The sequence below is a fragment of the Stegodyphus dumicola genome, chromosome 4 (genome assembly GCF_044657685.1).
Source record: "Stegodyphus dumicola isolate Sdum_Otavi_A_Nest chromosome 4, ASM4465768v1".
NCBI classification, from domain to species: Eukaryota; Metazoa; Arthropoda; class Arachnida; order Araneae; family Eresidae; genus Stegodyphus; species Stegodyphus dumicola.
In genome coordinates this window covers 169,920,700-169,946,581 of record NC_140771.1, presented here as the reverse complement: position 1 = coordinate 169,946,581, position 25,882 = coordinate 169,920,700, and the positions used below count along the sequence as shown (strand labels likewise).

The 25,882-nt window shown below is 32.7% G+C and overlaps 1 protein-coding gene across 9 annotated transcripts in view; it reads left to right on the top strand.

Annotated features, from left to right (window-relative positions):
* Positions 1 to 25,882, top strand: part of LOC118188251 (tyrosine-protein phosphatase Lar-like) — a 1,537,039-nt gene that overhangs the window by 1,385,730 nt on the left and 125,427 nt on the right. For 6 of the 9 annotated variants that reach the window (XM_085815767.1, XM_085815772.1, XM_085815770.1 and 3 more), the window contains 2 exons: positions 22,838 to 22,948; positions 25,293 to 25,571. In XM_085815767.1, the coding sequence (XP_085671893.1) occupies positions 22,838 to 22,948; positions 25,293 to 25,571 (390 nt within the window). The remainder of the gene's footprint in view (positions 1 to 22,837; positions 22,949 to 25,292; positions 25,572 to 25,882) is intronic. The other 3 variants (XM_085815774.1, XM_085815771.1, XM_085815769.1) reach the window with 1 other exon arrangement.

Here is a 25,882-nt window from a genome sequence, read left to right as displayed (position 1 = left end):
ACTTGTAACTGCAGATTCACATTCAAGCACGTTATAGGTCGACGTTTTTCCATTTACTCCTCGTTCTGGAATCTTTTAGACAAGGCTCGTGTTGTCCCAACGAGAAATATTATAATTCGGACGATTCTTTAGAATGACCATTTAAAGAAATTAAATCTTGTAACCATTTTTTCTGCCTACCGCGTACATCAATACGGTACTTTATCAGCGGTTGTTGTCGTTCGAGTTTTGATGCGGATAGGAAAATCATAGATCCTGGAAAAGATATTTTTCTCCAGATATAGCCATTGAAACAGATCTAGGCTTCGATTAGAATCTGATCCCGAGATAGCAGTGTTTGCGAAGGAAATACGCAGCTGATGGCCATATTTTCTTGGTATTTCCATAGAATGTTCATTGATCGGTTGTACCTCACTTCCACTTAAGTTTGAGATCGTTATGTTCCGAACCGGTGACATGTTGCCATCTCAGCTATCCTCTAAGTACTTCCAGTTTAGTGGTGTGTCGCTAAAAATCCAGGTTCCGAACAGAATTCGAACATCCTCCTCTATCTGTTTCTGCATTACTATATCTGGTATCCAGTCTGCTTAATTTTCAGATAATTTTAGTGGTATTTCGTCTATGACATATATCTGAGTGTTTTATGTAGGATGGGCCACAAAAAAGTAATCCTCCTTCAATACTAGTGCTGCAGTAAATAGCTCCAGCGTAGCTCTTTGATTTCTATTTTCCGACGGTCCATCTGTCCGGCAACTTGCTGTCGCAACATAAAGTAGCTTTATTTTACCTTTCTATTCATTCTATTACTCTGTTTATTCCTTCTGTGCTCATCGCAATAGCAGTATGCACAGTCCATCTTGTCATATAATTATCCGAAGGGCACTCTTTTTTTTTATTGCGCACCTTGTGTAGATCAGTTTTAAATTCTACATAATAATAGAAAGTATAAATAGCAAAGGATAGCAGCGTTTTCTTGCTATTTGTTTGCTGGAATGTTTGATTTGATAAAATAAATCTTTTGAGAAGGGCTTCTTTGTATGCTACAAAGCAAAATAATATTCATATTGTTCAACCAAATTTCAATAAGCTCATCCATTTGAAACATTTAACCATCCAAAGGAACCTAAGCTCCACATCTTTATCTTAAAGCGAGCGCCATATACTTTGCAGATAAAAGATTTACTAGTTCAGAAACACATGCTCCTTAGTTTTTTGTGTTTAGTAAATTTTATTGAATATTCAAGTTCGAGATGGGAATTTGTTCATTTACTCGCGTCCCTAAAACAAATCTTCACTCTTAAACGAATCTGCATTTTCAATGTATTCTGTTATATAATTAAGCATACCTATTATTTCCAAAAGCGTTTCGCAGTTTCTATTCACATACATTATTCCAAACAAGAACAAAGAATTTCCTTTAATAATGCGAGACGTAATCGGGTGCTTATGAATACTGACTAAATGACGTCGTACGCTACTAAGAACGAAAAAGGAACTTTCTGCAATCTTTACAAAATTCCCGCATGAAACAGTGGTTATTGGGTCCATTTCCGAGCGAATAAAGACGATTGCAAGAGTTAAAAAATGTAAACGACTGCACATCTGTGTTTCGTTTTCAACCAAGTGGCAAATATTTTAGTCCTGACATAAATTCTTGAAGGCAGTGCATGCTTCTTCTCTTGCAGTGGAAAGATTATTTGTTCTTTCCGTTATTTCGTATGTATTTCTGCATATTTTTGACTATAACAATATATTTTGTTTGTTTATTCGCGCTTATAAGTATGAATACATTATCTGCTGTATTTATATGCGTGTAGGATGTTTGGCCTTTTTGCATGGTTAAGTTAAATACAGTATCATAAATATTTATTAGCATGCATTTATTCTCAAAATGTGTTGCGAAGTTGCGTAATTTAAATGAATTTCGATGTGATTGGACTTTATTTTTATTAAGTTTTGAATAGTCTTTTTTTTTATCTTTTAGTATTACTCAAACCATTCATTGTAAATTTAATTTTAATTAAGTTTATGTATCACTAAATTCGTAACTTTACTGCTTAAACCATTTTTAAAAAGTATGTTAACGTAAGGGTACTTCTGTAAAAGTTAATTTCTAAATATTGGCGAGTTATCTCCAAAAGCAGAAAATATAGGCAAGTACAGATGAAATTTCATATGCTATATTTTTCATCTTCCGATGGATTACACCTGAAGGGAGAATTTTAAGAACTGGAGTCAATTTTTATCAACAATAATTTGCAGACCTTTTAAGTGACATGTCTTGAAAAATCAGCTCCTTGGAAGAGGCCACCTGGTTTTTACCCTCAGCTGATCACTAAGAACAGTGGTGCTTAACAGCCACGAACGGCAATGAGAGTGGATGCGGCCTAGACTGGCTCGTGGATCATCAGTTTACTACTGGCTTTAACTACTTTGAGTTTTTCAGGAATTCAATTTTTACTCTAAGGCCTATCTCTTATCTTCGTTTATTATTATAGTATTTATTATAGTAATTAAATTTTTGAGGTTCAATTACATCGTACACCTGTGGGCACTATTTTACTAAAAATAGGAATTCCGAATGCTTTTTGCCTTAATGTGTTTAAGTGATTTCACATTTTATTCGCAGCATTTGTAATGTGACATGTAAGTGTAAAATTTTGACTTAGATGGTATAGCTTTGGGAAGAGCGGAAAATTGTTGAAATTATGCCTTATAGATGAATTTGTTTATGCGTTCTTCTTTTTAACAATAAAGTCTAATTCTTTCTAAAAACCTGAGGCGTGTGAACCAAATCTTTAGTCATAAAAAAGTGTTGATGTAGTCTACCAACTGTCTAGATCCAAGTCGCTGCTTTCCACGTTTTTTATTGTCATCTTTTCACTAAACCTAAACCTAGTATTAAAAAAACTGAAGAAACTGTCACCTAAACATAAAAGTGAGAACAGACATTTTCTGAATTTCAAATTTTTCCTTTGTTTAATTGCCTGGAATTTTTAATAAGTCGTATAACGTTTTATTTATTAGAAAAAAATTAGGCCCATTTTATTTTTTAGCATTCTTTGAATTATAAGTAGTGACAAAACTTATTAATATCATTCCGTAAGACACGTTATTCAAGATTAGTTCTTTTCGAATGAGTATTTGAAATTAATAGAAATTACAGCGACGCTCAGCTGATTATATATTTGGATACATCACTGTTTGCAGGAGCAATATGCATTTATTTTTAAGGAATATTTTCTGAAGAACAAGGTAGGTTATTTAATGTAATCTGACATTTTCTTGGCTTGAAACAAAAGTAATGACCGTTTTTTAATTTAAAAATTTTTATTTTAACAAAACAAAAAACAATAAATTAGTCAATAATATCCAAGTTTTTAAATTTTCCCCATAGACCCAAGATGTCAAACTATAGTCATTTGGCTACAACCCATTCGTTCGGCTTGAATTTCGAGGGATTTGACGCGCGTCTTCCTGCAGAAGTTGATTCAAACGCTTTACATCAAGAATGTCAAACTCGCGGCTCGCGGGCCGCATGCGGCCCGCAACAAATATTTTTGCGGTCCGGCCAATATATCGGCAAATAATAATATATAATAATAAAATAACATATCGACGAAGAAAAAAATAAAATGTTTACTGCTAAGTAATTGGCGATAATTTATTCAGTGTTGTTAGATTACTCACAGCGAGCTGACATACACACTACTTAAATTACAAATGCGTGTGAGTAGCTTGCTTTCAGCTACCTTCGGCTTTTGGGGAACACGTGCACTCAGAACTTGTACCATCCCCCGATAGCCGAATGTGGCCGAACTCATGGTCTCAGTTGTTTTCTTCGATTTTCTCAATAAGTATTGACTCAGTACCCAGCCATATGCAAATGAAGGTGATCGAGATTCAATGCAACTCAAATTTGAAAGCAAAATTCATTGAAGTGGGCGTGCCTGAATTTTACAAATATTTACCAGCCAGGTTTGAAAATACTCGAAAATTCGCATATGAAATTATTTCCATGTTTGGTAGCACTTATCGGTGCTAGCAGTTATTTTCAGTCATGAAAGGTAATAAGTCTCCTATTAGAAACCGTATTAATGATGCTCACTTTGGGTCAGCGTTGAAAGTTATCACTGCAAGCAAAATTTCTCCCGAAATAGGAAAGATAATAGCAGAGAAGAGATGTCAAGTATCAGGACGTAAACATTAAATTTTTCTTGTTCTTTTCTATATAAATATATATATATATATGTTTATTATTGTATTATTCGAAATAAATCTTTTTTTTTTTTTTTTTTTTTTTTTTTTTTTTTTTTTTTTTGTTGTTGTTGTCCGGCCCGCCTAAAGTTAAACCTTGTTTGTTTGGCCCAAGTGTACCTATGAGTTTGACATCCCTGCTTTACATCAAACTCATTTGGTCGTCCGGAACGAGCAGCGTCTTCGAGGTCTAAATTTCCATTTTTGAATTTGGCAAACCAATTTCTTGCAGTTCGTTCAGGCATTGCACCTTCTCCATACGCTTCACAAATCTCTCAGGCAGATTCTGCAACCTTGGCGCCTCGATTAAATGGAAAACGAAGAAAGTGACGAAAATGCTTATTTTTGTAGAGTTGACACTCCATTTTAATGATCTGAAAAATAACAAAAATTAGCTCGGACAAAAAGGTCAAATACGCCATCTTGTATAGGGTAAGCTTCTGTTTCGAATAACGCGAAACATTATGCCAATACATTTTATTTTTACAGCGTAATATAACATAAACGGTCATTACTCGTACTTCAACCTAATAGAAACACAATATCTTACTAATTACTATTTTGTCTTCCAGTTCTATTTATTAACAAAAATCTTTTACTTATACGAAATGTTTTAACGCCAAATATGTGATGGTGTCTACCAATAAAATCTCTGAATATTGGTTCTTCGCCCTAGCTTCATATCCTGGTGAACAGAGAAAAGGCTCTCAGATCGAATATTTGAAATAATATTTTTTTACATTTTAAACATTAATTAAACGGCCATAAATCGTTCAAACATTGTGTAAACGTCCTCTGTACAGGCCATATGTCCTTTAAAATCCTTATTTGTCTTGATGACATATGATGTCTTCATAAAATTATGCGTTTATTCGAAACTCCCTTTTCCCCTCTTTAGTTTGGTCTGTTTTACTATAGTTATCCTATTCAAAGTTTTTCTGCTATAGCTATTGTTTCGGGTATTTTACCCATTTTCTGAAATATTAGAGAATATTTCTTTTGGTATCTTTCGTGAACTGGTCATCGCCTCATTTCGAATATCTTGAGTTGTCTGAAAGTGTTGATGACTTAGGACAATTTTGATAAGAGAAACAGCGAAATCGGAGGGGACAAAATATGGCAAATAAGGCAGTTATGATCGCAAAGATCTATTTCTAATCAAAGGAAATCTCGATATCTTTTCTAAAACTGTTTCTTCTATATAAAGCAGCCAAATCCATATATTGCAAGTTTCATGCACATAACATGACCATTCCGTGGACTTTTTTTTTAACAAAGAGGCACAGATTTGTTTATATCAAGTGCTTTATCTATTTCTACTTCTTTTTTAAATTACTCAGGTTTTGAAATAAAACTAAAAGAGGCACATTGGGAGTATTTTTCATTTCTAATAAATCTTTTAGTGTAAAGTATGTCTGTTTTGAAACATTTGGTTATAGTTGTATCTGAAACAGACTGAAAAATTTCGTAATTTATCGGTTAAAAAGCGATGATTTTCCTCTTTAAAATAGCTAACGAATATAAAATACATATAAAGCAATTTGTTATTTATCTCCTTAACTTCAAATTAAGAGAATACAGTTTACCTACTTTATGATTTTTAGACCATATAACTATCTCTGCTATGGAACGTCTAAAACACGTTTTACTTATAAAGGCAAGCCTTCCTCTGTGTAAATTCTTTGATTTATTTTATTATAGGATATCTTTAAAAGTACAGGATCCTAATACGTCTAAAGTCGTCTTAAATTCGAGCCTAGATAATATTTTATGCAACAACAGAATTAAGAGCTTCGTATGTTTAGAGACATGCATGTCATTTTTAGTTGACTTTTGTTCTTTCACTTATTAACCATTGGAATGCTTTGGAAACATGCTTATAGCAATCTCTGAATATCTGAAGCATATAACATTTTTATCTTTCTTAATTATTGTAACAGGATTTTTAGCAGTTAGAAATAAAAGTCTTCTTATGGGGGTGTTGTTTTCAGTTTCAATAAAATCACGGTCAATATGTCGTCGACTGAAAGCAATGTTTGTTTATTTAATAGACGTTACTGCCAGTCGACGGCAGGTAAGATCTTTCTTTTAACTTCAGTATTATAAAAGTGTGTTGCTAATTCCAGTGTAAGTAATCAATTAAAAATTATTTGATCTGGAAATAAGTGTTATTTTATGTCATTAGTTTCACAATAAAATAGATTAATGAAACGTCAACTTCAAACTTTCTAATTTACGCTGACTATTGCTTGCATTAAAAAAAATCTAAAGGTTATGAAAATCTAAATGTCTAGTAGCGTATAGATTATAAAGCATAATTTTTTCCAAATAACAATTTATGTTTTATTAATTGTATTTCATTTTCTTTTCTTTATATTATTTTTAACAGTAGCACATTTAACGACCGTAGAAAAAATCTTCTCGAACTGTTATTGCTTTCATTTTCTATAAAATCACTTCGAATGCAATTAAATTTTTCTGCAAATCGTCTATGGATATCATCTTTTATTTTCAGTATTATAAAAGTGCGTTTCTCGTCACTGATTTGAAACATTTTGATGCGGTTGTGTAACAGTACTTAATTATATAATCCTTAGTCTTGAAAAGAAGAAAAACATTTTTATTTTTATAATTACTTCAATTAAAAATTCGAAGTTCTAATTCTGAGAAGTTCTTAATTTTCTAGCAACTTAAGCTGAAAACAAAAGACAAGAACAGATATTTGAGCTTTTAAAATTGCGATTTTCTTTAGTTGAACTTTTATTTCATTCTACAATAGATGGTTAGTTTTATAATCAGGCAACTGTAAAGACTATGTTCAAGAAAGAAGTAAAATATTTATATGATGTTTTATGTTTTAAACTTTTTATGGTTATATCTTTATTTGTTTATTTAATTTCAATGGTAAACTCTTCTTTGATGTGTTGGACTGTAGTCTAATGTTCTGAACGCTTTGCAACTTTTAATAACAATAACTGGAATAAATAAATCTATAATGTTGTCTGTTGCATGCGAAATAGTAAAATTTCACTATTTTGTAAAGCACGTGTAAAACAATAGTAAATACACCATTAAGAAAAGTTAAGTTAATTTGTGAACTTAAATTGGGTTTACTTAAGAAAGCCCTTGAATTTAAGCAAAGGTACTTAATGCCATCTCGCTAAATTCACTTTTGATAGTCACTTATAAATGAGGAGAAAAAAAACCTTTCGCTGATGCTTTTTCTTTAATTCAGTTGATGTTTTATTCAAAGACTGGCGATTAAAAAAAAGAAATTTTTTCGCTTAATTAAATTTCTCTTGACGCATTATACAAAGCAATACTTAATTTCTAAGAACACTGAAGAAATTAGTAGTTGCTCGCTTTAATTGCTTGAAAAGACACTGAGTGTAAAGTAAAATTTTATCCATTTAGATTATCTTAAGCGAGAATTATTTAAGATATCTTTGCATAATAAGTCTAGGTACCAATTTTTTTGTCTCTCATTGGGATCTTGACCCGCCTCTTATGACTATAATAATATTTTATTCAAAAAATTTCTTTTCATATAAAGAATAAATATCGTGTAATTCTTTTTATCATGTAATAATATGTAATAGTAATAACATCTAAAAGATTTCATTTAGCCGTAATAAAGCGTTAGATGTCATAAAGTATAGGACATTTTCTTCATTTAGTTATATAAATCTTTAAACCCTTGAAAGTCTCTCTTAACTAATTCGTTATTTATTTTTTGTGTTTATTCTTTCCTGTGTGCCCACCAGCGGCCGAGCTGTAAAATCGCTGAACACTGGTAGTTCGGTCCGAGGTTCGAATCCCGCGAACGGGCTGGCTGCATGGGCGTTTTCGTGGTTTTCCCCATGTGTAACGTGTATACGAGCCAGTTTCCCTTAGAAAGTCCTCCACGAAGGCATCCCTCCCCTTAGGCAGATAGCCCTAGTGTGCTTTGCCGTATTCACAATACACATACACATACATACACACAATACTTTCCTGTGTCTCTGTTTTGTCCGCCTTTCTTCAACAGAATGCAAATAACGAGTAGAGCTATACTTAGAGAGAGTACAGTATAGTGTCTAGTATAGCTTGTGAAAAAAAAGCTGCCCATTTAGCGAACCTGTTGTTTAGTGAGTGAATTCTTTATCAGTTAGGGCCTAGGTTTAGAATCGCCATTGCTGCAGCTAATTTCGTAAGTTTAACATTAGACTGTGTTTTTTACTGATTTAAGTATTTGAGTTCTTACTGAGACCCCTCGTAAGTTGCGGGAGCGTTTTTAAGACCTTGGTTTAGTTGTGAAAACGATAATTCGTCGGGTTAAACATAAAAAGAAGGGTTAAACATTTGCAGTTAGGTAGCTAATTAGATTTTACCTGGTACTTATTTCTGTAAACGCAATTAGCTGTCAAGTAGAGTTGTTAGAATGGCTTAGCCAAAATTCAGAAATCTGATTTTTTTTTGCAGTTTAAGTAGCGAAAGAAAGTTCGTTCGTTTGGGTATTTCGTTTTTAAGCTTTTTGCGCAATTAAAATTATTTACGCATGCATGAAAAATCAAATGCAATGTCTTATAGCATCTTCGTTCTATTCCATTTTTCTTGGGGAGGGGTCGTTTAACTCAAAAATGAAACTCTAATGATTTGTAATTCTTAAATAATTGAAATGCAAGCTTAACTTTGTAACTCTTCATGCAAAAAGTCAGATAGAACCACCGTTTACTTAGTGGTTAAGTATGCGCAGCAGTGGTAGCTCGGCCCGGGAAAATTCTCAACAAACAAGATGGATCCATCAGTAATTTTATGGGTTTTGCCATATTTACAGCGAATACGAGCCTTTTTCTCTCAGAAATCTTTCAGGAAGATATCTCACCCTTTAGGTACTTTGGAAGATTGCCACTTGATCTTTTCCTTAATCAAACCAAACAACCAAAATAATGAGAGCAAACTCAAAGCTCAGAATCCAACTAATGTTCAGTCTCCGAACCTTTTATTTGTCTAATAGCCGCAGTTCATAATGCCATATTAGCCAAAATATTCTTTTTATATCCTCAACTAATCGAGACACCGAAGCTACTAAATCTTTTTCATGCCATTGTGAAAACCAGAGCTATTGGCTTTTGAAACAGCAATAAGCTATGCCAAAGATTGTCAAGGCCATGTAAACACTTAGAGACTCGGCTCAAACCTGGAATTATAGCAGATACACTCTGCACACACGTACACAAAAAGAGACAATTTTATATCTCTCGTTCTACTGAACCAGTTAACAAAATTTAATTTTGCATTTGTAATTGCATTTTTCATGTCTCAAACGTGCGACTTAGGATATGTATTATATATATATATACAGCGTTGTTCTAACATAGGTATTTTGGCACAAAATCGGACTTTTTCTGAAATGACACACTGATTTCTTTTCATATTTCGATTTTATGACTCAAAGTATACTCAAATATTAAGTTTTGTAAAATTTGATGAGTAACTTAACAAGAAATTTAAAATTTGAGCACATATTTTTCACTTTGCTGCAAGAATAATTCACTTGGCGAAATTCTTAATTTATAACAACCTACAAGATTTTCGTTTCTCTTTTTTCTGTGTGCACGAGCGGGGAAAAAAGGTATATCGTTCATTCTTTTAAATACACTAACAAAAAGCGTAAAGCACATTTGGTATTATTATCGCTTATAACAAATATGTCAAATTTAAAAATGCACCATTATATAATTCCCGTATATTCTGGAAAGTTTGAGTAAAAATCTCTGACGTTTTGCAGGTGTACCTAGAAATACAATTACTTTTAGGCGATGGAAAAATTGTATATGTTATAATTAAAAAATATTTTGTAAAATTTCTGAAAAATATAAATTTTAAAAATAAATCGGAAAATATCTGCGAATTTTATATGAACTGAACCTAAATTTCAAAATGTGAAAGAAGTAATCAAATAAGTTTAATAGAAAAAAGATATATTAATAAATATATGCCAAAAACATAGAGGAGCTAAAATTTTAAGATTTAATTTTACTAAAACTATTCGTGCGATTTTTACACATCTCGGCACTTAATTCGATTAACATTTTGGCATTTCGATTTTACGACATAATTTGGGTCGTGAAATTGAACTATGGAAAAAAATTCGTTATGTATTTCAGAAGGATTCCGATTCTGTATTTCAAAAGGAGTCAATGAAAATCTGAAAGGGTTCAAATTACAACGATCGCCCAAAAGGGCTGTTTTAAAGTTTTATATGGTTTATTAGTAGAGATTATCAAAAGAGAAGCCCTATATGGAATAGTGGTACATTTTATAGGCTGTCAGATGAAAATTCATTGAGATTAACATGGAAAGTCATAACGCTTCTGCATATTTAAAAAGAGAAAAATATGTAATATTATTCTATAAAATTAATGAACGTTTTAATTAGATATGTCATGAGTTTAATTCATTTTTATTTCAAATAAGCGCATTAAAAAGTAAAAAAATAATATTCTTAAGAACTGAATTTTTTGATTTTTAATAGCTGACTTTGTTAATTAATAGAAGATGGATTCAATATGAAAGAATAATATCTTATGTTTTTTTCAAATGGCCAGAGACTTCGTAAAAAGAAGTAAAAAGGCATTTTTACCTCCAACGCACGAGACTATTGCCATTCGTTAAAATGAGTGCAAAAATTAGTGTTTTCAGAGTTTTTAATTAATATCTCGGATTATTAAAGTCGTACGAAGATGAGAATAGTCGAAAAGGCTTGCCACGAATTTTTTAAATCGGATCTAATGTATTTAATGCTTGACAATGCTATTTTTATTTCATTGTAAAACTTCGAAATTTTTTATTAACAAACTCTACGATTCGAAACTACCAGTGGCAACAATTCTCTAAATAAAGCAGATTTCTATCTCCAATGTGCGAGACTGTTGCCATTCGGGAAAATGAGGGGAAAAATTAGCGTTTTTTCCAAGTTTTCAATTAATTATATATATATATATATATATATATATTTTAAGTGGACCTTTTTCAGGACCCAGAAAAGAATTGTAGAAAGTTTGGTGACAATAGCTAGAGTAGTGACTGAGTTATTAGAGAACGAGCAAACAGACTTTCTTCTTTTAATATATATTTTTAGGTTATAATTAGAAAGAAAGACATCTTGTCTCTCCCAGGGCTAAAGAAAGAGAAAGGCTGGGTCATCCCTTTGAGAAGAACGATGCCGACACGAACCCCTCTTGGGGAGGATACTGGATGTTATGTGACGTCACTGGGTTCGTCCCGTCGTCGACTGACCAGAGCATCAATGCGAAAGATTGAATCTTTATTCTTTAGCCCTGTTAGTTTCAGAGAAAGAGGTTTTTTTTTTTTTTTTTTTTTTTTTTTTTTTTTTTTTTTTAACTTGAAAGTTATAACTGATGATACTTTTAAAGGGATTTTGTATTTCGAAAGTTCTTGTAATGAGAAATCATTGAAAAAATGGTATCGTGTGCCGTTGCTACCTGTAGCAATACGTATCATAATACGAAAGAAACTAGCGTGGTATTTCATAGATTTCCGTACAAAAATATTCAGTTAACGAAAGAATGGTTGCATAGGTGTCGAAGAGCGGATATTGTTAACACAAAGAGTGCTCGAATATGCAGCATTCACTTCACTGAATCTGATTATGAGGATGATATGAAAAATAGGTTGCTAGGATTACCGACAAAAAAGATACTGAAGTCAATTGCTATTCCAACTGCTTGTATTCCTGACTTGGTTATTTATCAGAATACACCAAGGCAGGAAAGGCGACAAAAAAGAAAAAATTTACAAAGTGCATTTGAAAGAATTCAGAATTTAAGTCCTAAAAAGGCATGTCTGGAACTTCAAAACGATAACAGTAATAGCTATGAGGAGCTCACTGAAAATAATATTACTCAGCAATGTTGTAACTGTTCCAACCTCCAGAAAAATGTGAATGATTTAATCACAAAATTATCAGCTCTTGAGAATAAGGTTTCTGTTTTACAAACTGAGAGAAAGCAGCATTTAAGAACTATCTCCCAGCAAAGAAAAAGATTTAAAAGGAATAGAAAACTAATATTAGAAGAAGTTCAGAAACTGAGGAAAGACATTAAAAAAGTGAATCAAGAAAATGAAAAACTAAGAAAAATGAAAACGTATATTCAAAACATATTTACCGAAACTCAAATAAATGCATTAATGAAAAAAAAGCGAATTAAATGGTCTCCAGACGACATTTCAAAAAGCATAGTAATCAGATCGTTATCCGTAAAGTCATACGACTTCTGGAAAGAAAAAATGGGTATTCCGCTTCCAAGTGCAAGTACACTGAAAAGATGGTGCTCAAGATTCAGTTGCATTCCTGGAATTTTAAATGATGTACTGTTATTGATTAAAAAAACTTGCCAAAATGCAACTTACGAAGAAAGATTATGCGTATTAAGTTTCGATGAAATTCATATAGATTCAAGACTCTGTTATGATTCAAAATTGGATCAGATATTAGGTCCTTTTAAAAAGACTCAATTTGTATTGGTTCGAGGACTCATTTCGCAATGGAAACAGCCCATTTATTTTGATTTTGATCGTCAAATGAAGGAAAATCTGTCTTCCATTTTGTTTGCACTTGAATCGTCTGGGCTTCGAGTCAAAGCAATTGTATCTGACATGGGAGGTAGTCAGACCCTTTGGAAAGAATTACAAATTTCAACAGATAAATCTTTCTTTTACAGTCCCAAGTTCAGCACCAAAATATGGGTTTTCGCTGATATGCCGCATTGCATAAAGCTTTTGAGAAACCATTTTCTTGATAAAGGTTTTATGCTCGGAAATGGTACAGTTATAAACAAAGACGTTATATATGAAGTACTCAATAAAGATATCGGAGAAATTAAACTGTGCTATAAACTGAAACCTCAATTTTTATCTGTAAAAGGGAACGAGAGACAGAAAGTAGCACCAGCAAAAGCATTATTTTCCTCCACAACGGCTAAAGCAATTATGCATTTGACTGGTAATGCTGCAACAAGTATTTTTTTTCAATGGTTGATGATTTTTTTGACATTATGAATAGTAGTGTACCATTACCCCCTAGCAATAAGCCTTTAAAAGCTGCTTTCGGCCTAGAAAGCTATTATGAAGTACAAAAAGAAAAATTAAATGAGATTAAGCAAATGATTTTTGATCGCAGAGTATGCGGAAAGAAGACAGTGCTACCTTTTCAGAAAGGTATTATCATATCGATAAATTCGCTTTTCGGTTTATTTGACGACGTAATAAATGTGAAATATATTTTAACATCAAGACTGACTCAAGATGTATTAGAAAGCTTGTTCAGCCAGATTCGGGGTCTAGGGCGTTTTAATGACCATCCGTCTCCATCAGACGTAATAATTCGTCTGAAAAGGTTGCTATTGGCAAACAAATTGCCTAAATTGTCGTTAAAGACAAATGCTAATGACTGTGAAGATGTGAAGAAAGTTGAAGCATATTTGACAAAAGAGCTGTTGGAAACAGCTTTTTCTTCAAGTGAAAAAGCACAAATGTTTGAGTCTTCCTTATACGAAGATGATTTAATTAATTACGAAGACATCTATGATGAATGTACGTCACTTCCTTGGGAAACCGAAATTTATGATTCAACGAAAGATATATCTGCATATGAACAAGAATCGCTCGCTTATGTGGCAGGTTATATTGCATATCGTGTGAAAGATAAAGATCCTACTTTGAGTGAAATATCAAAAAAATTCGTAGATATTCCTAACGACTCAAATTGGATATTTTTATTATCTAAAGGAGGATTAACTGTACCATCACCAGTTTGGATGGAAACGATGATGAAAATGGAAAATGCTTTCCGTTCTTTTCATGGCAGTTCTTTTCGAAAAGGTAGAGGTGTAATTCAGAATCTCATTTCTGAACGTGAGAAACTTTTTCCCTCCATGAATAAGAGTGCAATTCGTTTATTTTGCCGTTTACGAACATTTATAAGGGTTCGGCACTTGAACAGGAATGCAACCCTTGTATCGGCAAGAAAAGCTGACCAGAAAGCAAATAAATGGATAAAGAGTAATAGAGGATTATCGAACCAAACTATATAGGAAAACAAATCATGTAAGTTGATTCATATTATTCCTACCAAAAATAATAATTTGAATCATTACTTTATTATTCACTTAATTTGTGACCTAATTTATGCACGTTTCAGTTAATTATTTGGACTACTATATAAAATATTATATTTATTATATACTAATTTAGACTGCTAAATTTTACTATATAAAATAAACCATGAAATTCTGAATAAACATATATTAGTATCAGGGCATATACTTTTAAAATGTAAGAATACATGCTATTATTACAAAATATATAAATACTATTTTAAAATATTTTCATTATTTTTTGAGTAATTGACGTTAAATAATAATACTGATACAGATATTCCATAATAATGCTTTCATAATAGACATTGCAAAAGCTTACAAAATTCTGCTACTCATTATCAACGCTAATTGAAAAGCAAAAATGGAAGAAGTGAAATTTGTTTCGTTTTAATGTGTTATAAAATCTATTATTAGCATTAACTAATTTTTAATTAGATAGATGTGTAATGTCTTTAGCATGTATTCTCAAAATGTATTTGCATATTTTTATTTAATATTTCTATAATGCAAATTACTTTGCGACTAACTTATATTTTAACGCAAAAGGAATTCTTCGTAAATGTAGAAATTTACGTATGTTATCGGGGGGTTATTATTTATATATACTTAAAAAGATGATTATGAAAAAGAATTACTACATTTAGGGTACACTCGACCTAAAAAATTAGTTATGTTTACGCATATGTGTTAATTAAAAAATAGTTATGTTTATGCATGTTTTACTTATGTTTTACGAATATTAGAGTTTAAAGTAAATACATTTCTAGTTCATATCTAAATGCATGTATATTGCAATTTCATGAGCTAAAATCTCGGCTCATACTGGTCATTAAACTATTTTTCAAAGCGTTTTGATTCTCAAGCAAATGCTTAAGAAACTGAACAGCAGAACTGACCAAGCGAACCCAACTACGTCATCAGTCTCTTCTTTCGGTTTCAGCCGCGAGAAGCTGATGAACTAGCCCTTTAGCCCTGGTCTCTCCTCGAATAGCAGCACTTTGGAAACTGGCTGTTTGTTAAGTTACATGAAAAATAAAGATTTTTAAATTTTATTCAATGGCAGGTTTTTCGAAGACTAGTCTTAGAGTCATTAAATATTTATCAGAGTAGGAAAGATGAGCAGAACCGGAAAGAACAATACACTCAGAACAAGAAAAATCAGCAGTGCTACGGCCGAGATTTGAACTCCGAATCTTCAGATTGCTAGCCAAATATGCTTCCAATTACATTAAGAAGGCACAAGATAATTAGGGAGAATATACCTTACTCTGTGAGTGATTAATATATAGTTACATAACGAAGATTACCAAAACTGTTGGTAAAAGTACATCTTAATTCAAAAATCAGGTAATAGCTTTACTCTCACATTCCAAAACAAATGCGAAACTGCAGTTGTTGCTCGCACGTATGGTCAGTTTAATAGCTAATAATTGAAACACGGAAGTTAATAACTGAATTGCGATGAGTAATTAAACAGTTATATCAGAACTATGTAATATTGGCTAATAACCATATGATTCGAAATTGCGTGTTATGTAACGCACGATTTTGAATTAATGTAACGCAATTTGATATAAAACGGATTGCAGGTATATATTAATTAAGTGTTTCAGCCCTACCTATCCCACACGCCTGAAATTATGCTGATTACTAATACTGCAAAATGGCATTATACATTACCTTTGTAGCACTTAATAGCATTGTAGCGTCTGTGAATATTCATGCTTTGAGTACGTAAGATATTGACTACATGAGATATCTTAGACCGAGAATACTTCACCTTTATGCCTTATGATTGTATGTGCAGTTTTGGGCCATAGGTGGTTTCATGCGTTTCCACCTGCGTTCATATTCGTTTTTCTTATGCAGCTGTCTAGTTTATTGTAAAATATAATTTCAATCTCAAAAGATTATTTCATGTGTATTTTAATTGCATATATATTAATATGCTAGAAAATCTAAAATGAGTAATTGGTTAAAAGTATGTTTATGGGAAATGATGAGTTCAGCAACGTTGTGATATTTCAAGGAGTAATGAGAAGCAAAAAAAAATTTAATATTGAGGAGGTAGGGGCTATTTGTAATGGTTCTTAGAGAAATGTTTGTGTGTTTAAATATATTATATTATAACACACAAACATTATAACTGCTGTTTTTATAGCCTTGATTATAACTGCTGTTTTTATAGCATAACTATTCATTCATCGTATACGCAAAACAAACATTCGACAATATTGTTTATTTTTACCGTAATAAATATTTTATCAAAACTGTCCGTCCTTTACAATTTGCCACGGACTTGGCGCAAAGTGTAACAGACCTGGAGCAAGTAGTAACAATAAAAACTGCAATATTGAAAAACGATTTAGTGATTATTATTACTTGGTACATTGATAATGAATAATATGAAGTGCTTTGATAAAATTATTTAACCAGTTAACATAAATATCAGCTTTTATCAGAATTGTAGTGAACGCATGCAAATGACAGATTGTTTCCTTTCACACAATTAACATTTTGAATCTTAAGCATTGCACCCATTCTTCTTCATCAGAGCTGCTGTAGGAATCTCCGCAAGCTAAGCAAAGTCACCTTTCTGTTTCAGAACCTGAACTCCAAATTCTCTTCTTCACGCATTTTATCTCTTCATTTTCTTCTGGATTTTTCTTTAATACTTCCCTTTCCTTTATCTTTTTCTTATCTTTGTGTTTCTTATTGATTATCTCTTCAAATTATTTTTCTAATGCTTTTTTGTCGAGTGTGTCAGTTAAGATAGCAGATTTTCGTTTGCGTCGGTCTCTGTTACAATGTTTCCGAGGTGAAGTCTTGGAGAGAGGTCTAATCTTCGATTGTAAAAATACTTTTCAATGTTAAAATTTAAAGTAGAATGTTTAACTGCATGAATCAAAATTTCGGGGTAAGTTGTAGCATGTTGCAGCTTGCTGCGATATTTTGTTGCAATTTGCCATATCATATGGTTTTGGGCACTTTTGTTGATTTAAAAAATCATGCTATTAATAAAAAATTTTAAGTAGAATTTTAAAATTTAGTACATAGACAAAATAAACAGATAAAACTCTTTTTAAAAATAATGAATTAACCTCCCTTAAATAAAACTTTCTTTTTGATTAAACACTCAGCGATTTAAAAGCTTTGTGTTGTCATTTTGCAAATCATAAGAAATTTAGGTTTCAAATTTAATCAGAAAACTCAGCAATATAAAAGAAATGTATTGCCGCTCGGCAAAATGCAACAAAGAAAGGTGTTGCCACTGTCGAAATTAAAATATTTTTAAGTATTTTAAGTTTTTAAGTGTTTAGGTTTCAGCAAAGCGTAAGAGATATAATTTTTCTTTCAAATTTATTCAGTTATTAATTAGCAAACTGAGCGATTTAAAAACAATAAACGCAGCCAAAGCAAAATTTATTTATTTATTTTAATTAAGTTCTATGCACCCCTGAAAAGCAAATGTACAGAAGCATTTCAATATGAATGAAATTTATTCATTCTTTTCAACCAACAACCAATTCGTAAATAATTTTTAATTGCCAAACCAGGAAACAAAAACTTGACTCTTTAGGTTAATACATATGACTTCATGAATATAAATTTAATGTAATATAACAACATTTTTCCAATATCAATAAAAGAATTAACGTGGCATTAATTTATTGTGCCAATTTTACTAACCTGAAACAAAAGTGTTGCCAACAGCAGCTGTTTATATAATATGCTGACATAAATGAAAAATATTTCGACATTTAGTGACGTCACATGCAATCGCGTCTCTTCAACGTCAGAATATGATCTTATATAATAATAATATGTTTAAAGTTTGGCAGCGCTTTTTATATTTCATTAGTTTGTAAAACTGACTACTTTTCTATTAATAAAGTCTACTATTTGAAAGCAAGTAGTGGCAGCACTTTTCGAAATAAAGCAGATTTTCATCTCCAGCGTGCAAGACTGATGCCACTCGGAGAAATGAGGGTGAAAATTAGCATTTTTTAAAGTTTTTAATTAATATCTTGGCTAATTAATGTCGTACGAAAATGAGAATGATTGAAATGGCTTCCCACTCCGAAGTACTTCTCTCGAAGCTCAACTCCCCGCCGTTTCGGAAGAGATAAGGTCACAAACAAACAGACGCTCACAGATTTTTAATGGTATAGACTAGCGGGACCCGTGAAATTAAACTACCTGGATTCATTAAAACCATCCGTATATGTATATATATAGAGAGAGAGAGATGTTTTTGTTTGTATGTATATAATTCATGCAAATCTACAGTTTTAAGGTCTTGATGAAATTTTGCACCTTTGACCTTGAAAACAAGCGGGAGGTCTACATTAGATTTCGGAAAACCATTCCACGGTCAAGGCGTTTGTATTAGAACGGTGCAATCACGATACTCATCTAAGGTACCTATCACCAATCTTAGGGTAACGTCTCGAATGTTGTGTTCCCGCTAGCAGTGTAAGTCATGCATGCTAGGCCAGGAATTGATAATGGTTTTTACAAACAATAAATATTTCTGTATAGGTTCAATTTTGAAATCATATCACCCATCTTAATTTCACTATGCCGTTGGTGCGTTCCTGCTATCAGTTCTTACAAAATACTTTAAATGGCACTATGTTTATTTAAGCTATAGAACCTTTAAAGGAAAATTTATATATATATATATATGTATGCGCTGTTTATCAGATTTTATGAATATTTCGAAAACGATGAAGAAATCGGCTAACGTAGATGGTGACTTTCCGAAAAAAGACATACCCGATAACCAAACAAGTTATCAGTTCTTACTAAGCGCTTTAGATAGCGCATGAATAGTTATCTTTTTAGAATAATGTAGAGCTTTCCAGAACAGTGAGAAACTTCAGAACAGAATTTAAATACGCTCTCTATCAGCTTTTCGCGAATACTTCGAAAATGAGATTTCAGAAAACGTATCTCTATTCCCTTAAATGAAGCCTCGTCACTCTGCATAAAACACGGGCAATGGCGGGTACTTACACTGCTTTTATGTAACTATAAAAGATATATACTTCATTATAGAAGGGGCACTTAGCAACCTTGAGCAGCAATGTAAATCAATATGGTCTCGGACAATTTCTAGTTTACTAGCTGCTAAAGATTTACGTAAGTGTGTAGAGGCTTCATTTGGGCAGAATGAGGTACTTTTTTTCACTATGAAAGATCTACAAAAACTTCATATTTAATATGTTCTTGCTATAAATTATTGCGTGAAGAAACTTGTTATGATCTGGAAGCCGATGTTATTTATTTCCTAAACTGGAATGGTACGTCTGTAGCCAACTGTTCGAGAAATGTTTTTTCTTTCAATCTTTTTTAAATACGGTATACAGGTGCTCTTCAAATTGTATTTCGCAGAAGCGTAGGATTTTCTGTAATTCCAAAAGCGATTCCGCAAATCAAAATTTAAAAATTAAAAAGATGTTTTTCGATATTATTTTGGCTACTAAACTGAAATCGCAAATAATTAATTAACTAACAGTTTTTTATAGCTGTTGTTGGTATTGGCAAACTTAATATCAAGTAGAACTGTTGTATGAAAAATTATATCGAAATAATAATATTATTTTACTTTCCACATAATATGCATGCACAATTCATATACCTTCTACTTTCGATGTTTTTAACACTTATTTTTCTGATGATGAGATTTTTGAAAAAAACTGTGAGTTTTATGAACTCCACAGAACTAAAAAAAAATTTCTTTTAAGTATTTCCTCGCGTATTTCTCCCTTTTTTTTTACTAATTTAATCACCGGAACTTTGCGAGTAAAATTACGCGAATAATTTGAATTCTGAACTACGTGGTTACAGTACGAATATAAAAAGGGAGAAATAGTCATGGATAAATTTCAGGTAATTAATTGTCACAATATTATTCCTTTAGATGAAACCTACATTCCAATAAGAATACATATTTACATTACAATATATAATGAGATATTTTCATTTCTACTTCCCTGTAACTTGAATTCCCCCCGTTCTTATTGTTGTCTTTGGTGTTCCACAGGCCTCCTCAAAACATCCATAAATAATTAGAGAAGTTAAATATGCAGCCAACTCAAAAAATCGTAGACTAAATGTCGGTTCGTGTTTTTGCATCGCAGTAATGGTCAGTTCTTGTATAAGGTTGCTTTAGTTCAACACTTGGAAGAAAAGGCTTCGGCCTGACCTTCAAAGGTAGTTTGCGAGGGTTTGTCGTAGACAGAACAATTACTAAGTGAACAAATCCTTAGAAAATTTAGGACAGCTCCGAACGCATTGAGAAAATGAAAAACTACGCGAATGATTTTACAGTTTTCAAAACTTTTTGTGCCATTTTCTTGTGGAAAATGACACCTAATAGGCGAGAACTGTTACCTCCTATGAAGGGACGAACAGTTACAATCATACCTACTCCGGGATTCGAACCCGGGCCATATCGTAGTCGGCTCCCCTAACCACTACACCATCTAGGAGGCAGTTTTTAGAACCTGCAGCTGAAAACTAGGAGAAAAAATACGCGAGAAAATACCGTATGTTTTCTCGGATTGCACAAAAAAAAGATATAGTTTTATGGTTACGCGGATTATTTTTTAATATATTCCAGGTACGTGCATTCAGATGGATAGATTTTACGTGATATATTGACACATTTTCAGTTGCTTTGTTATATTTACTTTTCTGTGTATGTAGCACTTCTACCGACCGGAGGTGAGAAGAAAATTAGAGTCTTTATGACTAATATAAAACCACCTTCAAATAACTATAAATAGTTCATTTTAAAAGTGTTTGTTATCTTATTAACAAAATTTCATCTCTAAGTTTTCCTTCAGCATAAATGCTTATGTAAACCATAAATACGTAGTTTTTATCATTTATTATAGAAATAGGTGCGTAATAACAGTTGAAACAGGCCATAAATGGCTGACCATGTTTGTTTTTATGACTGACTATATCGTTTCGTATGATTGACTATGTAATTTCTACGCTCTGCGTGGTAAACGACTGATTGGCTTAGAATCTTTTTATCTGACATTTTTATATATTTAGCTTAAATGAAATGTGTCTTCGTTAAAATAATCTAAATTAAATGCTTAGGTTCATAATTTATTTGTTTGTTTGATTTTAGTATTCCTTGCCACTGCAGTACACGCCGGGTAATGTGCTCGCGAATAATGTTAACATTCGAATATTGTTAATCTAATTGCCAAAGGTCCCGGCCATTTGTATACAAAACGTGGATAATACATCGTTTCATGTAATCAGCAATTTGTTTAATGTTTTCAAATATGGAATAATTTTTTAACCCGAAGTAAACTCTCCAAATAAGATCAAAATAAATTTTAAAATCGCCAAATGACTGAAAAATGTTGGGTCAGATTTTTAATAACTCTGTAGATTTCGAGAACGATCAGGCACGAGTCACCTTTCTTTAGACAGAATGTGACCGAAGATGTCTGCCCTGGGCTTTCTAAAACAAATCCAAGTACTTCATATCCAAGTATATCATAAACTTTCTGAAAAATGTAAAGCTGAAATCAGGGAGTTCTCCATAAATGCTGATAAGGAAAGCTCTATTTCTATTAATATTTGGAATACAACATCCATTAAATACTTCCCAGAAATATAGACACAATTCACAAAGCATGCATGTATTATGCACGATTGGTAAGAGCTTCGGCTGCCTAAAAAACACAGTGCAATTAATATCTTTAAGAGCCTTAAACTGCTGAGTTGGTAACGAATTCTGTATGTATTATGTAATACTCTGGGACGGAAGCCAACTCAGTGGATTTCTGGATTTCAGACACAGTTCACAGGTTAACTTTGCATAACGCTTGCAGTCAATTCACTAGTAACGAGTTTTTTCGTAGTTAAAATGCTGTAAAAATACCGTATTTGACGGCATGTAAGACGCACTTTTTTTCCTAAATTTGGTCTCAAAAAAGTTACTTGCGTCTTATACGTGAAGGACACAGGTTAACTTTTAATACTGAATGCTATTTTTAGCCCGGATAAAGATCTAGACACACATAACTTTTTCTACATCTACATGTGTGTGGCCTTCTAAATAAGGGTGCGTCTTGTATGCCAGTGCGTCTTATATGCCGTCAAATACGATATGTATTTTATATGTTTCGGCTTATATTTAGTTAAATTATTCAAATTCTATTGCTGATACGGAAGATACTTTTTTGTCATCGTTTAATGTTATCAAAATAGCCGTGGACAAACGTGAACACTAAACGACGCCGACCGTATTTTTTCTCCTATGCTATTTTTATCTTTCCTAACAGTAATTTTAAATTTTTTTAAATAATCTCTAATTAATCGCTGTAATTCAAAACCTATCCGTTTGTAATATTGTTGAGATTATTTTTCTGTTTCCTTTTCAGCATCCTTACAGATTACCCAAGCTGAAGAAGAGGATCAAGGAAGTTATGAATGCGTTGCTGACAATGAGAAAGGCACAGCAGTGTCTGGGCCTGCTACTCTTTACGTTAGAGGTGAGATTATTAGCAAATTTTGCTAACAAATATCAGCTTTCAAACATGCGATTGAAATAATTAAGACACAATAACACGCCGAATAAATACTAATTCAGAAGACAAACAACAAAAATCAGCGTTATATTTACAAAATTTCCACAGGACTAGTTTCGATGGTTTTACCGAACCACTATCCTCAGCTGCAAACCCGCGCTCATTTGCGGCGCTCATTTGCGGACTAGAGATTCCGAGCCTTTTCCACCCCCTTCCCCTTTTAAAAGAATGGTTTTCTTCATGGACTCCCTTACATTTTTCATATAAGCCCGTGCATATGTTTCTCAGACTTCACAAGCCTTCCTTAAGGCACAACAGATTTCTCTTTTTCCATAGCCAACTTATTCTCCGTATATCTCGCTCGTTGAGCATGTCTAAGATTTCACCAGTAAGCGACTTGCTCGTACAGCTGGTAGGGCAACTGAACTTTGACGTCAGGTCGAAGCCATATGGAATGCCATTTCGTAGGATTACATTCAGAACCTGTGTAGCTTCGCAGTCAATTAGCGTTAAGGAGCCAACTCCGTTAGAATCTTGATAGCTTCGGCTATATCTTTTTAAGTTAAGATTAGTTTAGTTTAGTTCTTAGTTTCCTAAGTTCAAGCCCGAGTGTCGGCTTTATTGTAAAATTCCAAAGACGGAGTTCTGTTAAACTTTAGTTGGAATAATAAAGGGTTATTTCACCCTTCTCACTTGTTGTTTTCTACTTCACGAACTCAAGCGATTACTCGCTTACTTGTTCTTAAGATTCTACGCATTCAACTGTAACTTAGAATTACACACTGGGGAATCCTACAAATTAATTGACTCTAACTTGTTCAGTCAAGATCTGCTACTGTGTCACTATCACACTGGAAGCTCTTGATGTCATGTGAGCACTTGATTGCCGTATGCGTGACCATATACTCAATTTTTAAACTGATAAAAAGAGTTTAATTAGATTTTTTTACTTATCATTTTAATTTAATTAATTCAGTTTTGTAATAAATTCAGTAAGAATTCTTTGGTGCTTCTCTTTGTCTCCGTTCCTTACCTTTATCCCCCCCAAAAAGAAAGGAAAATATCTTCCGCTTAAAATGTATTGCAAGCTTATTGTTTTACCAACACATAATAAACTGAAACTACGAAAAGGAAATATAAAGAAAAAGTTAAATGCATTTTTAATTGAATAATTATAATTGAAAAAACAGTAACTGGTTATTTATTTTACAAATATTGCTGCTGGCAGTGGCTTCTTGTCTGTCTCTTTAAACAATCATTCTGGGTGACAGGGAAAAATCAACTGTTTATTATAAAAATTAACCACACACAGCAAAATTAATAGCTGTAAATAGCTCAAGAGAATGCGGATATTAAGCGATTCCTCTTTAGCGCATGAAAAATATTGCTGAGTTCCCAAAATCATTCAGTAAAGTAAATTCTAAAACACATTTCAGCTACTTCTGTTTGAGTCGCTAAATCTCACAACTGATTAAAAACTAAACGTTCCTGGTTCTTGGAGCCTATATATGTAGTGCAGCTTCATGAGTCTGGTGAAGCACGAATTTCTGAGAGTTTCAAAAAAAAAAAAATAGGTCGTTGGGCTTCAAAAATGTGTTTTCTTTTAATCTTCCAAAATATCGCAAGGTTGGTGAGAAATCGCCAGATCTTCCCAATTTGGCGTCAGAAATTGTTGTTAAAGTCCATTCGGAGCATGTTTTTATCATATTTTGCGTTTTACTAGAGCTTTTTGCAACTGAAACGTTGCTAGACTGAGAATTGAGAGATTATAGTTCTTCATAAGATAAACAATATGTATACAAAACATGTAAACAGTCGATTAAACAGAAAACAAGCCTTAAATTGTCACCTTAGAAGCAAAAAATAAATAAATAAAATAAAATGCACAGTATTGCAACAGTACAGGCAAACAACAATAATAGAAAAATATTTAAATATTTACAACGATGCTTTATATAATACGCAGCAATAGTGTCTACTAAATTGAAAAAAAAAAAAAATAGAGAAGGCGTGCCTGTATAACTTTTCTTTTGTAAACAGACCCACGTCTACTGTGTGCATCAGATAAAAAGTGCACAGTTCAGCTTATATAACGCTTTATAATTATTTATTTAGAATTGCTGTAGTCATAAATTAAACATTAGGGTATTTTTTAATATTGCATGAACACCGCATTATTATCAGCCAGTTCATGGATATTCTTGCCCTACTTACTATACAATGGAATATCTTTCTTTTCTCAATCTTTTCAGAATTCAGTCTGTTTAGTAATCATATCAAAATGATTTCTGTGTGTTTCTTTTTCCAGTTCGTCGTGTGCCTCCTTATTTTTCCATACCGCCGGATGATGTATACGAGGTGATGCCCGGATCCAACCTCAACATCACATGCGTTGCTGTGGGCTCTCCGATGCCATATGTCAAGTGGAAGAAGGGCCTGATTGACTTGACATCCGAGCATGACATTCCGATAGGACGGAATGTCCTGCAACTGACAGACATTCGGGACAGTGCGAATTACACTTGTGTTGCTGCCTCCAAACTTGGAAGTATCGAAGCTGTTGCTCAAGTCGTGGTACAAGGTACGGGTTAGTAAATTAATGGATCTCATGTGAGTGGTGTGGTCGTGATTGTTTTATTGTTATCTAGAGTTAGGATCAAGTAGCAAGTGTAAATTTAATCCTGTTTTCAAGATTAGTTTTTGGAAATTAAACTTCTTAGGTCTGAAATTTACAAGTTTGATATGACTCTCAATCATTTTGCAGCTGTGTTTGAATGTGTTCGTGAAGCCGTTGCAAAATTCTTAAATGATAGCTTTTAACAATCGATTAACCATCTATGGACTGCTTATTTTTTAGCGTAAAACAGTTAAATTACAATGTTATGAAAAATATATCAA